The sequence below is a fragment of the Coturnix japonica genome, chromosome 13, assembly GCF_001577835.2.
Source record: "Coturnix japonica isolate 7356 chromosome 13, Coturnix japonica 2.1, whole genome shotgun sequence".
NCBI classification, from domain to species: Eukaryota; Metazoa; Chordata; class Aves; order Galliformes; family Phasianidae; genus Coturnix; species Coturnix japonica.
The window spans coordinates 1,923,223-1,936,946 of record NC_029528.1 but is presented as its reverse complement, the minus strand read 5'-3'; the positions used below and the strand labels follow the sequence as shown (position 1 = coordinate 1,936,946).

The 13,724-nt window shown below is 47.4% G+C and overlaps 1 protein-coding gene across 5 annotated transcripts in view; it reads left to right on the top strand.

The window, feature by feature from the left end:
- Window positions 1–1,938: 1,938 nt before the first annotated feature.
- Window positions 1,939–13,724, top strand: part of FSTL4 (follistatin like 4) — a 182,254-nt gene continuing 170,468 nt past the window's right edge. For 2 of the 5 annotated variants that reach the window (XM_015875595.2, XM_015875592.2), the window contains exons 1-2: window positions 2,569–2,645; window positions 6,834–6,969. In XM_015875595.2, the coding sequence (XP_015731081.1) occupies window positions 6,841–6,969 (129 nt within the window). In that variant the 5' untranslated portion in view covers window positions 2,569–2,645; window positions 6,834–6,840. Of the gene's footprint in view, window positions 2,031–2,568; window positions 2,646–2,893; window positions 3,136–3,169; window positions 3,721–6,833; window positions 6,970–13,724 lie in introns of those variants that run through there. The other 3 variants (XM_032447432.1, XM_032447431.1, XM_015875593.2) reach the window with 3 other exon arrangements.

The window sequence follows — 13,724 nt, the reverse complement described above, 5'->3', positions numbered from 1 at the left end:
CCAGCTCTCTCCTTTTCACAGCCCCTGGTTTTGCCCACATTGTATTGAACCCCTCCTCCCCATCATGCTTCAGCTCCAGCAACTTCCAGAGTGCTTTTACTTGATTTCTTCGTGTTTGGTTTAAACACACACACGTATTTTTGAACTGCGTGGAAGGGAGAACAGCTCATTCTCATTCCAGCGGGTTATCCCTCTGAAAAAATAATGGCAAACTCTTGTTTCTGCCCTTTCTCTGTGTGGGAATCTTCCCCTCCTGCAGTCTGTCTTTAAATTCATCTGTTTTTCTTTTCCTCCCAGCTCTAATCACTGTCTTTTGGGCCTCTCCAATTCACAGTTCAAAGGAAAACAAGAATTATTTTGCTTCTATCTTGCATGGCCCCAAAGATGAGGCACGTATTCATGTTTCCTTTATTTCCCCAGCTCCGTATCAGAGCTGTTAGCTTTGCAGCTGAGCTACATGGTGTGGGGGAACTGCAGCTCCATAGAGCCCCCCCGGCTCCTTTAGCAGAGGGGCTTTGGGAAGGTGCTATTGGGAATGCAGTGGCATCTCCCTTACCCCTTACTGCAGTGGCTTCTGCAGCTTACTTTGCCTCGGTGCAGCTTGCACTGAAAAGAGGGATGGGGCAAACCAGAGGGTGAGGCTGCGAGGGAGGGCACTGCTTTTTAGAAATGGTTTCAACAGGTTGGAAAGGCTGGAAAATTGCAAAAAGAATTGCAAAGGACTGCCCAGTGTGTAAGAGAAGTCTCTCAAATGGGTTTTGGTTCCTAACTGCACCTGTAACACAAGAAGGAGAAGTTGGGCTCTGGGGATACCTGATGAGGAACAGTCAGCACAGCTGATAGAGGAGCAGGCAGCACTTTCCATGAGCTGAATTGCCCCGCAAATGCTCCTCACTCAGCCATCAAGACCCAGTGGCCGTGGGCATAGAACTGCAGGGTCCAGCTTTCCTGCTATGGGGGACCTGGAGGTGCTTTGGGCTGGGGGCAGGTAGGGCACGCATGGCCAGATTTAGGGTTGTTTGCCCCAAATCTCCCTGCTAATGGGGACAGCTGGGCGGAGGGAGGAGTGGGATCATCGTGGTGGGGAAAACCAAAACTTGGTACTTGGTGCTCCTAGGGATCACCCTTCTGCCCAGCCGAAGGACAGGGCCAGGTGCTGCTGCCCCCCTCATCCATCTCAGCACCCCCAGTCTGTGCCTTTCAAACTGCACCAGATTATGCAAAATAAGCACTGAGTGCCAAGTGCAGCATCGCCTGGCACACGATGTGTGGAAACAAACAGCTTGGGTTTCTGTCCCTGCAAGATTTTGCACTTCGTTTGGGCAGAATAAACCCCATCTATTCTTATTTCTTGATTTTGTATATACTGAGAGTATTTCAGAGGTGCAGCATCGCACCGGCCATAACCAAGTGTGAGCACCGACCTGTGTGACCACTCTGCATTTCCTGCCATGAACAGTAATGACAACAGAGAAGATTGTGCTCACCATAGAGCCTCTTGCTGCCAATGTGGGAGCTAATTTTTTGTAGCCATGTTTTTAATAAGCGGATTTCCTTCCAGACGAGGGCTGCTTTCCTGGGGCAAATCTGTGTCTTCTCAAGCAGCTGAGTGGGGGGTCCTGTCCCTTCCACACCAAAGCCAATGACAAATCCTATTTAATACGCTCGGATCCGGCTGTACGTTTCTATATGCGAAGGCAGACACAAATTACCATATTTTATCAGGTCATTTAGGCAGCTCATCTCCTCCTGCTGCTAATTGTGGGCATTTGCTCCTCGGCGATGCAGTTTGTGCCTGTGAAAGCAAACACCCTCAATCCACTTTGCAGTCCGGTTGTGTGCTCCTCTCCTGTAAACACTCAACACTTTTTTAAAAGCCAAATGAGCAATGATGATATTGATTTTTTATTTATTTATTTTTTAAGCAGATGAGACGGCGGAGAGAATGAGTGAATGTTAATGTTTGTTTTCTATGTGACCACGAAAGCAGAAGGAACCCTTTGTGAAACAGCGTGCTGCTGTGCTGCCTGGTGAGTTGCAGAGTCCCACTGAGAGAATTTGGTGCCCTGTAAGGGCAACCCCATGTTGCAGAGACGTTGTCAGTGCGTTGGGGTGGAGCAGCTGTGATTTGGCTGCGCTGTTTTCTCCTTATCCCCGTGGATGTCAGCCCCAACAGCAGGGCGCTTGGGGCAGTTAGTTTGCAAATCGGGGGTGTGCAGAGGCTAAACCCAGCAGCCCAACAGCTCTGCTATCCAAGATGCCCCCGCGATCCCTCCCCCTTCCCCAGTAGACCCTCCTGCGTCCATCCAGCTCCGGGCAGCAGCACCTCTACGGGTGGGACCCCGCCCCCCATCCTCCAGGTGTGCCGCCCCGGGACGGCTCCGCAGCCCTCCGCCCCACCACGGTGCTGCCCCGCCGTCCGCTCCCGGTGCCCCCCGACGTCTCCCTCCCGTCCCACCATCCCCATCCCCGCGTGCCCCGTGGGGGCGGTCCGCCATCCCGCACAGGTGCCGGCGATTGGGTGGAATATGCAAATGCTGCTCTGACGTCAGGCGGCTCCGGCCCAGAGAGCAGAAATAGGGCCGCCCCGGCCCGCGCCGCGTACACGGCCGCCGCCGCTCCCGCCCCGTCCGGCCGTCCCGCAGGTGAGTGCGTTCCGCGCGGCCGTGGCCGCAGCGCTCCCGTCCCGCGGGGGGTTCCGCGCTGCCCGGAGCGCTGTCGCTGCGTGGGGACCGTGCGCTCTGCCGGGGATGCGCTGCCGGCTTCATCCGCTCTCGGAGAGCGATCTTCCCTCCGCACCCCGAGTCCCACAGCGTGGGGAAAAAGAGGGGAAGGTTTTTTTTCCTTAGGGTCGGGGCGGTCCCCTCCCGGCGTAGTGCTGCGGCACGGCCCCGCACCGGAGCGGGCGATGCCGACGTCCGCGGTGCTGAGCGTCCCGCCGCGGTCGCGAGTGGGGATGGCGCTTCCCCCGGCAGCCTCTGGGTGGAGCTGTGGGGCCGGAGCGCCCCGTCGGGTCCGCGCGTGGAGCGCCCCGGGAGCGGCGGGGGGACGCGGGCGGCGTTCGGAGCCCGGCGGCTCCGTGCCGGTATCTCACCGTGCGGTTCTTGCTGCTGCCGATCCCGGCCGTGCTGTATCGTCCTAAACGCTTTCTTGCCTTGGGAACGAGTCGTTTTGCGCTGTTGCCGCTCGCTCAGCCTCGGAGCCGCCCCGCAGCGCTACGGCTCTGTCGGGTTCGGGAGTTTCTTCGTGGTCCTTCGTCTCCACGGGGCTGATGTTTCCCAGCGTTTCTTCCTGGGAGCGCTGAAGTGGTTTGAAGAATTGAAAGTGAAATATTCATTGAAATATTCATCAGCGCGCTCCAAAGCGATGCAGCAGTCGTGCGGTTGGTTGCAGCGAGTTCTTAATGCATCTAAACTTTGTATCCGAGGGCGCAGAGAGCTGGCTGAAATCATCGCCTTCCCTCTGCTTTGCTGAAAGGCTTTTCTGGAACGGATCTGTCCTGAATTTTGTAACTTTCTGACTCTTGATGAGAATTTCTGGATGTCAGCGTTACTTGCAGAGCCTAGAAATGCTGTTTTAGAGGAGGCTGAAGCGGTCAGAGCTGTTGGTGGCAGAGGAGTGAGGATCAGGTTCTTATCTGGTGTCATCAGAGCCAATTTACAGAGGTAAAGCTCTGGTCCGAGTGCTTTCCTTTTGCTATGGCAACAGCCATTGCTTCAGGTAATTAACTTGATTCTCATTCTAATGTGGAGCTCGTTAGAAATTATTGAAAGCTATTGTGAGCTATTAATTTTCCGGCCCTAAAAAAAAGTCTGAAAACAAAGCTGCGATTGAAGGAGCCCTGAACAGAAAAGCCATGAGTGGGTTGGGCAAATGGCTGCATCTCCTTGTGGGCACCCTCGAGGAGTTGTGAGCGCTGCTTCTGCAAAGGGGAGGAAAAAGTTGGGTGCTCCGTGCAATGATCCGGCAGCCTGACTGATCGCTGTGTGTCACGGAGTGCTCGGAGCAGCTCGGGGCTCTGCGCTCTGCTGGCCCTTGTATCAGTCCCTGTCTTTTCAAGGTGACCCTCTTTTTGCTTGAGCAGCCCCGAGCCCTGTGCTGGTGCCTTTGGTTTGCCTTCTTGCTGTTGTTTTCTTCGTTCAGGTGCGTTGCACTGATTTTCGTTTTTCTCCCTGCACTGGTTTGTGCATAAACCCATCTGGGCGCAGGTTGGGCCAGTAATGGTGCTGCTGGAGCAGCTCCTGGTAAAGCAATGCCAGCTGCAAGCCAGGCTGCAGCTCTAGATCAAGGCAAGGAGCCACGAGCTGCTGGTGGTTTTAGCTTTTTTGTAGCACAAAAACATGGATGGCTTTGGAAGGAATTGCCCTGAAGCCAAAGGAGATGTTGTAAATAGATGTGTGGTGCTCAGCTTTGTTGAAAATAGTTGGGTTTAATTCTGATGCCTGCGTTACACTGGAGGTTGGTTGGTTGCTCTCGCATGTTGCAGAGCAGGTGGGTGGCACTTCCCCCTCCCCCCTTGGATCCCAGGGGGCTGCTCCTGTTCTGCTGCAGGTATTGCTCACTGTTCCACCTGTGCAGCAGGTTGTTTCATGCCGGGTCTGTGTTTGTGAGCTTGGAGTGCTGTGGGCAGTGCTGTCTGTGCGGGCTCATCTGCGGGTCTGTGCCTTGCTCAAGTGAGGAGATTGTTTGTAAGCTTGGATGCATTTACAGCGATGATCCAAAGCCATTCGAATTTCTCTTTACTTTGGGGACTGAACCACAATCCCATGGCTGTGCTGTGTGGGGCAGCTGTGGATCAGGCTTTGCAAGGGGGCTGTGGTTTGGCTGTGACACAGGTGTGTGCGGCTCCGTGGTGTAAATGGGAGGGAGCTTTGGGATGTCAGGTGACACAATCACTGTGAGACTTCGGTTAACTCTTGCTTGGTGTTTATGGTGCATACTTGTTGCTTGCTTTGAGCTATTTAGTTGCATAGTATGTATGTCTTTCCCTTGTTATGAATGGGAGCAATTAACGTACCGTCAGTTGGTCTGCAATGAAAATAAGTGATTTCTAAACTGAGAGGATGTTTGACCAGTTCCATTAAATTCCACATAAAACCAGCATGCAGTTGCTGCCCTTTTGGCTTCATTAGTGTTATTGCATCTTAATCCAAAGCATCACAGTGTTTTCCAGCAGTTGTTTACTAAATACACATGAAAGTGGCCAGCTCTCTGTTTTGCTCCAGGACTGGGATTTCAAGCAGCATACGAATGAGAGGTCTCCAGAACTGCAAAGTGAGAGTATTTGCTGTGATGCTATCAACAGAGCATACCAAGTATCTCTGTAAAACGTGAGAAATAGTGCTGCTCTGCAAGAGCAATCCATAATGTAACAATGTACTTGTAGCTTATTGATATAGTGACTTTGGTTTATTAAACATTTATTTGTAGCCTCAGTAACATTACATCTGAGGCTTCTAATTGGAATTTAGAAAGGCTAATAAATTTTGATTTCATCCTGAGTGCTCTCAATTCAGGGTGTTTACATTAGTGCTGAGGAAAAGCGATGCTTTAACTGCATGGGTGAGTGGTGTGCAGGGACTGCTGGCGTTGCTGGCAGTGTGTCTGGGCAACAAGCAGACCAGGGCAGTATTGGTGTGAATGGTCACGGCTCCAAAATGAATAGCGATGCACCAAGCCTTGGATTTACCCTGCAGCAAATACGCAGTATGAAAGCGCTGTAAAATGAGCTCTGTCAAGGCAAGGTATGTCACAGTGACTTAATACAGCTGGGCTTAATTTTGCCATTAGCAGGTAACATGTCTTGTTAATGCATATTGCTCAAACTGAGCAGCAGCCTGTCACTTGCATGTTATAGAAATGCCATCTCCTGCTTCATTAAGTGGTCATTATGCTTCGTTATGGTCTGTGTTAGCATATGCTGTGAAAGGTCAAAGCTTCCCTCAGCTCCTATGGAAATGGAACCAGAGGTGAGGACTCGTTTGGTATTTTCTTTATGAGAAGTAATGGCACGGTCTGGAGCTGAGGTGCAAAGCTCTGTGGCTGGGCTGTTCTCCTTGAGCTGGCTGAACCTTGGGATGCTCTTGGCTGCTCTTCCAGGCATTACCTCAGGGTTATGCATGTAAGCAAACATGCAGCAGTTCCACCTGATAACTCTATGAGTAGCTTGCATTTGTATTCTTCTGAATTAAAAAAAAGAAAAACAACCCACTTTAAAAGCCACTTCTCACATCTTCTGAATTTCCTGCCAGTGAGCAGGGTGAGAGGAGAAATCTCAGCCTCGGGGGGTGACATAGATGAAGGTGGGAGAAACGCATCAGACCTCTTTGGTTCAGGATTGCTGTGGGTCTCACAGGTTCTGGTGGGGTCAGGGACCATTGGCCAGGTGCAGTCACCTGGGGGAGGCATGGCAGCTCTTGTGTGCTGGGTGCCAGCTGGAGCCCCAGGCTGTTGGCTGCCCCTGCAGCTCTGCTTGGGGCAGCGACATCCTCTGAATGTGAGAGGAATAATGATTTTTAGTCACACTGCCCTGTTTGGTGTGGTTTGCTGCTTGTCACAGGTCTGGAAATCCCAGTGCTCCAGTTCCACAGGGGTTGTGCAGGAGCAGCATGCCCTATGGGGAAATAGCTCGCAAAGCTGTTACCGAATGGGAATTCATTGCCTGCACACTGATGGGTGCAGACTGTGTCACACTGAACGTGCCATGGGAGTCTGCAAAGCCCCACCAGCAGTTAGGAAGTGGAAGTGGGCTCTGTTGGCTCCCGTCACTTTCTTGAATGTGAGCTGGGTTTTATTTTGTGACTGCTTCATGACTGTTCTCTTGTTTTCAACAGATGTGAAATGATGAAGTCAAGACGTTTTCTGTTGTCTCTCGTTTTGCTTGGGGCTTTCCTGTCATTCACAAGGGGATGGATGGACTTGGATGGGAGCAGAAGGCTGCACTCAGACCTGGGGAGGCTGCACCAAGAGGTACGGTGGATCAGCTGCTGCTGCAGCTCCTGTCTGTGTTTGTGCTGTTCTAATGTTTTCTGTACTGTGAAAACAGAGCAAGTGGAGGCTTATATCCCTGTCTGTTTGCACAAAGCACCTGATGAGGAGATCAGTTGAGAAACAGTGATTGCATAGAGATCATGAAGCATGAGTAGCTGTAGCTCTGGGAGTAAAACTGTGCATCTGGTCCTAGTGGAGATGTGGTCTCAGCCCCCAAGGACTTTATGGTACATTTTGTCCTGGGTCATTGGGACAATTGAGCTAAATTTAACAAGCAAACCCTGACCTGGATCTATTTGGGTCACTGAGACTTCAGGTGAAACCTGAAGAAGTCCTTTCCCTGCTTAGCCAAAGGGAAACTGAGTCCCGCGTTATTCTGAGCTTAAAAGGCCACAGGATCCTTGCTGCAAAGCACAAAGCCAACAGGTACTTACTAAGGTGGTGGTGTGGCTGTAATGAGTGACAGTGATTTTGATCCAGCATAAGGGGAACTGAATGAGTGACCTGAAGGGGAGGTGGGTGCATCAATGCAGCACGGTGATGTTCACCAGTGTTCAAGCCCTGGGATTGTGGTAGTGGTGAAGCAGCTGAACCCACTCTGTGCTGAAGGTGACACTGTTGGCTTTCCTTGGGGTGATGCTGGTTAGGAGTCTGTGTGTACCGTGTAGGCTGCCTTTACCAGTGTTTGCATTTTGAACTCTGCTCAGATTCTCACTTTGCTGAAAGAGAGGCAAGACAGCAGGGCCATAAAACTCCACAAATGTGGTTTTTCATGAGAATAATAAAACTCTGAATGCTGGAGCAATTTTAATTATTTAATGAATTTCTGATTACCACAGGTTTGGTAAATGACTGCTCAAATGGTTGAAAGTGGGATCTGTTGGGGAGGCAAGGGGGAGGAGACTTTGGTGTTGTTGGACTGCCATTGCCTCAAACTTGTGTGCTGGCAGACTCATTAGTCAGTGCCAAGCTAAAGATGAGCCCATGATGGATTCCAGCAGCGCTCAGATCTATTTAAGTCTTGGGATTTTTTGTTCTACTCGGAGAATCCCATTTCTTCTGGCTGACTCCCAACTACAAATACCCGTGTTTGTATGCTTAATTTCAGTACGGCAGCCTAAGGGCACTGAAAAAGGCGCTTTCACTGTTTAGCTGGACTCAGGCTGTCCTTTGAATGGAGTTGAATGTCGTGCAGTTCTGAGTTCTGCCACAGGTGCTATTTCCTTGAGGTATCCCTCCTCTGTTCTGCAAAAGGGAATGAAATGGTTGCTCTCCCCTCCCCTTGTATTTTGTTGCTGTCTGGAGTCTCCATATGCAGGCACTCTGATGTTAAGCGTGTTCCTGTCTTGCCTTGGATCATGGTTGCCCTTCTATTAAAGAAAAAGGAATTTTCATCTTAAAATGAAGTCATTCTTCACTAATACACGTTTGCTATGATTTCTGAAAGTGTTGCCCTGAATAATTAAATTCATTACTCAAATGATTTTTTTTTTTAATATAAACTGTAGAACTATTACAGGACATGAAAGGCACTCATTCATTTGATCTTGCTCTAAAAACCATGAAGTTATTGCACCAATTACTTGATGTTGCTCGAGGTGAAAGGATCTAAGCTGGAAATGTATTTGTTCCGATGTGTACAGAATTGATAGCAGGTGTGCATATTAAAACTTCTAATGTACAAAGGATGCAGTTAAAATAGCTTCAAGGGGTGTCAGAATTCAGGTTTTTAATAAATTAACTGCACTGAGAGCTTGTTCCACAAAGTGATGCTTATGTGGTGCGGCACCAAACACCAAAATGAATCTGGATGCTGAATGCAGCTTTAAGGCAGGGCAGTGAATTTGAGAACTGCTGTTTCCTCTCAAAATGCAGTTATTATCTTTCAGAAAAATTTAGTCTTAATGCATTTTGTAACAAAACAAACCACTTAATCTTTTTCTAGTGCGGTTTGGCTATGATCAGATGGGAGTTCATCTCCCGAGCTGGGTAGTGGTGGCTGTTGTTTATCCATGGGTCCCATGGCATCTGGCAGCTCAGAGGCTGCAGTCTGTGCCATCCTGCCATGCTGCCCTTGGTTCATTATGAATGTTTGTTAGTTACCAAGTAGGTGGCTGCTGATTAACATGTAATTCCATTAACACGCATTTAAAATGTTGAATCACAAATGGAAAAGCTCCTAGCAATACCAAAATTGCTTTAGGAATATGTAAAGGGTTAATTTACAGGTCAAATAATTTGGAGTGTGCTCTGATCTGAAATGCCTACAAACTTCATCAAAGCGAACGCTTGGCTGTGGGTCCCTGACCTCCACTAATTCTTGTTCCTATGTAGATCACAACGAGTTTACTGAATCAAAAACATTACTTAATTTATGTTCAGATTGCCAAATCGATTTCTTCATGGTCTGTTGTGGAATTATTGCAGTTGTGCTTTGCATTTATAAAGGGAAAAATAAGCATTGAGGCCACAGGCTGCAATATACAGCCCTTCCACATGAGAAATTAACTTTGCAGCTCTGCACTGATGTTTCCCTGGTGCTCAGCCTTCCACCTCTCGGATTAATGGCTGTTCCTGAGAAGGGATTTGTTTTCTGATGCATTTTTAGTCTTGATTTGGAATAGCAATAAACATGTGGATGCGGTCTGAACTTCCTTGGGTATATAATGAATTAAAATAGGAAACCTAATTAAAAAGGACAGTGTTAGTACTGCACTGAATGGCATCAGCTTGCCTGGTCCGCGCTAATTCTGGAGGATGTTGCTGTTGCTTTTGCACTGTGAAACTTCTCAGGCTGCTTCCACAGGGTGCTCCGACACTCCTGCAGCTCCTGGGTGCTGCACACGGAGCACTGCACAGCTGGGATGTGCAGCTTTCCAGGATGATCCATCATGAACCAAGTCCTTCTGAGCAGAGTATGTGTCAAAACTGCTTAATATATAGAGCTCACCAGCTCTGGGGTGAGACTTATGAACTTTGCATTCGGCAAAGTTGTTTTTGTGCTGAGGTTGATCAGAGGTTGGTGTCCCTGCATATAGTATTCGGTAGTGGCTGGATAGTGTGAAAGTCGAGAATACTCCTGTGTTGGTGCTGATCTAAAAGCAATGCTTGGATGTTACTGATAGCTCCCAGATCACTGTGAGCTCGTTGGGTATTTTGCTTCTTCTGGGCCACAGAACCAGAACTGCTCGGATTTTGTAGAAATAATCTCATTCAGCTTGGGTTCCTTGATCATTTTTGCCTACAATTGTCACTTTATGCCTTTAATTATATAATCAGCCTCAAAATATCATGTGTAGCTGTGCTAAGTCATTTTTATGTTAATAGCTGTTGAAAGCATATTCTTTTTTTAAGATTTTACAGTTTTCTCATTGGCATCTGGAAGCTTTCAGCTGTGTAGATTATCTATTGTTCGACTTGCTCATTAGTTGTTACTTGCGTGGCACCTGAACTGCTTAAAACCTGCACATAACAAATGTCACCTTCACCTGCAGTGTGACTGCAGCCAGCTGTGTGGTGCCAGCCCTCCTGCACAGGGTGAGCCATCCCTCTGGTCCCCACGCACAGCCTGAACTGTGCTACTCCAGGAGCATCAGTGACTCCTGAAACTTCTAATTACCTGCAGGTTTTTTGCATGTTGTTTCACTTAATGCTGCAGCTGAAGACTGCAGCTGCTTAATCTGAGCAGCAGGGGAGTGATGGGGACAGCTTTGTGCTCCTTCCCAGCAAAGTTTTATATCTGAATCTGGCGGGGAAGGGAGCTGAGCACTTTGGGAAGTAATGTGCAAAACTGCAAGGGTTTTTGATAAAAAGCTTTTGCTTATAATTCAGATAGAGGTGTAATTTAGAGCATGAGCTTTGGGTTAGGGCAGGTGCAGTGTGTCAATTTCATATGCAGCTGAAGATCTAATATCCTGGTATTTATTTTAGGAATTGTTATTAGTAATGTATTCTGCTGTGTGCTCTTCCTGCCTGTAGGTCAGTTTGCAGAAAGGAAGGAGAGAAACAGCTGAATTAAAATCTGTGCTGGGCTCCAGCCTGTCCCTGCTTTAAACATTAATGAAGGTGAAAGGAGACAAACACGGCCGACATTTATTTTTGTGTCACTCAGCTATTTACTGATAACTCACTCCTTGTTAGGTGCATATGTGGTGTCTCAAACTGCAACTGTTGCTTGTAGACCATTCCAAATCTAAACTGGTATTTTATCCCTTTGGGTATCAGCATATCCACAGCTGAGAGTACTGTGGAATATTTTCATGGTGCTTAGGATATGTGTTAGGGTCCTTTGAGCGGAGTTGGGTTGGGTTAGGTTAATGCTGCCTTCTGAGGAATGGAGGGACTGTGAGGATGGGGGTACCTGGTTCTGCTGAGCGGTGGCACAGACTGACCAGCAGGAATCAAGTTTGCATTGGTTTCTGATGTCACAGTTAAGCAACTGTGAAAAATCGTATCTAGTTGGGGAAGTGCTGATAGATGCCTAAAGCAGACCATAACATCAGAGTAAAACTTATTTAGCAGTTTGGGGGGAAAAAAAAGGAAGCCTGAGACAATTTTAACTCGAGTATGATGTGCTGGAGGGTTATGTTTTCTGATATTCTCTTCAGAAGTTAATTAACCTTAAAATACTAAGTACTGTTATTTTTTTTCTCCCAAATGTAGTGTATCTTCCATTCACAAAAGGCTTACAGCATGGCTTTTAAGGGAAGGCAGCGTGACTTAGAGTACTTTTCTAGCATCAACCAGGGCAGTTCTTGGCTTTTTAGATTAGAAAGGATACTTTTGTGTACTTGGAATTCCTGAACCAGGCTTCCCGTGAGCTTCCTGATCACAGTGTGGACATGTATGAAGCTCTACCCGAGCTTCTAATCTGAAGTCCAACAATAGTGAGTAAAATCAGAGGCAGTAATTATCTCAGTTGGTGACCAGTGGTGTGAGCAGATGATCGTGTGGGATGTGGGACATTAAGGATTCTCTCTTTCTTATCAGACAGGGTAAATCTTTTTTTCCTCTTGTGCCTGGATAGAAAAAGTGAGGTGGGTGTTCTGCCTCATTAGCGTTGGTTTTTAATAATAAAGCATAGTGTTTGTGACTGTAAGCATAAAATGCTGGTTCTTAAAGCAAGCTGCGCATTTGTCCTAACAGCTGCATGTGCTGCAGCCCATACATAGAGTGTCTCACCCACCCTGTGTTATGTGTCTGTGCAGTTTTCTAGACCTCCCACCTTGAGATAAGGAAGAACATGTTCTGAAGGGGGCAAAAATGATCCCTGGCATAGCACTGTTAATAGAACAGCTACTTCTTTATTAATTTGCTAACTGAGTTAGGGCTGTGTGTTTGGAAATAGTACAGCAGGTAGGCTGATCCTGGGAGCAGATCCCTGGAGACTTGGTGTGTGCAGATGTAACGTCTCACTTTGTGATAGACCCGAGTGCAGCTGCCTGTGCTGAATTTGCTTTATCTAAGTGCAAAGGGCTGCACTCTTGTCTTAAGTACTTGGTAAGAGAGTTGCTACAGTCCAGCAATAGAAAAGAACAGTTGCAGAAGGTTTTCTGCTCTGTTTCGGTGGGTTATGAATGTACACTACACATCAATTACAAACAGAGTATGAAGTGCTATTACTTACTGTAATTCTTGAGAGTGCTGGTCTCTGCATGCTTTTCAGCAGTGTTTCAGGATAGGGAGCCCTGTTCTTGCACTCCCTCTTTAATCAATCACTAATGATTGCCAATAAATCCATTTCTAGGTCCTCAGCCACCAAGCAGTGTTATATTATGTATTCAGTATGTGTAGTTGCAGTTAACTCTGTACAAATCTTTTCTGCCTCCCCGTATTTGTCCTGAATGAAATGTGATTCTTATTCCAGAAGTACTCAGTGCAGCCACGACTCAGCATTAATCGGGAGCCTGTAACACAAACTGGCTATTATGTCTTGGCAGGACATCTCAATGTTATCTTCAGAAAGACCATCATTCCCTTTTTACAAAGGCAGAAAAGGACTTGCTGCAAAAAAAAAAAAAAAAGTCATTAAATTGCACGAGTGTCATGCATGAATGTGTGTAACATTTCCATGCAGCAGCTACTGGGGGAGTGAAGTTTTAATAGGAGGCAGTGAACTGTTGCTCTTTTCTTTCTTGTTCCATCTAACCTAGATAGAATTAATAATTGTACTTAATGACACTGCAGCTGCTCTGATTTGTAGGCGCTGGTTTGGTTAGTCTTTCAGAGAACAGTTTTCCAGTAGGTAGTTGCCTTGTGAAAAGCAATGCTGGAGCAAACAGACTGCATTGATTTCCACATAAACAATGATTAGGCGCTTCAGATACAGAGCAGAGGGGCCTTTTGTTCTGCGTTCAATTAACTGACTTTAAAAGGGAAGGAAATAGGTGCTGAAATTGAGCCTTGACAAATAGAACCGCTCTATTGCATTAACGCTCCAGTTTTCATGAAGTTTTTATAGAAGGGACAGTTTTTTTCCACTGAAAACATATGATCTGATAAAACTAGATTTTTAGTTAAAGGAATTTGCAGCCACCAAAAGGTTGCTGTGAAATAAGTCTAATATATAACCATCTGCTTTATGGCTTCTGCAAAACGCTGTTCCTCGGGCAGTGCATCTGAGAACTTTAATGGCATTTTATCAACATGGTTTGGTTCTCTGGTAATGCTATCAGAACTTCGGTGTTGATTTACCGGAGAGCAGCATCTTGCACTTCAAAGAAGGGCAGGCTGCT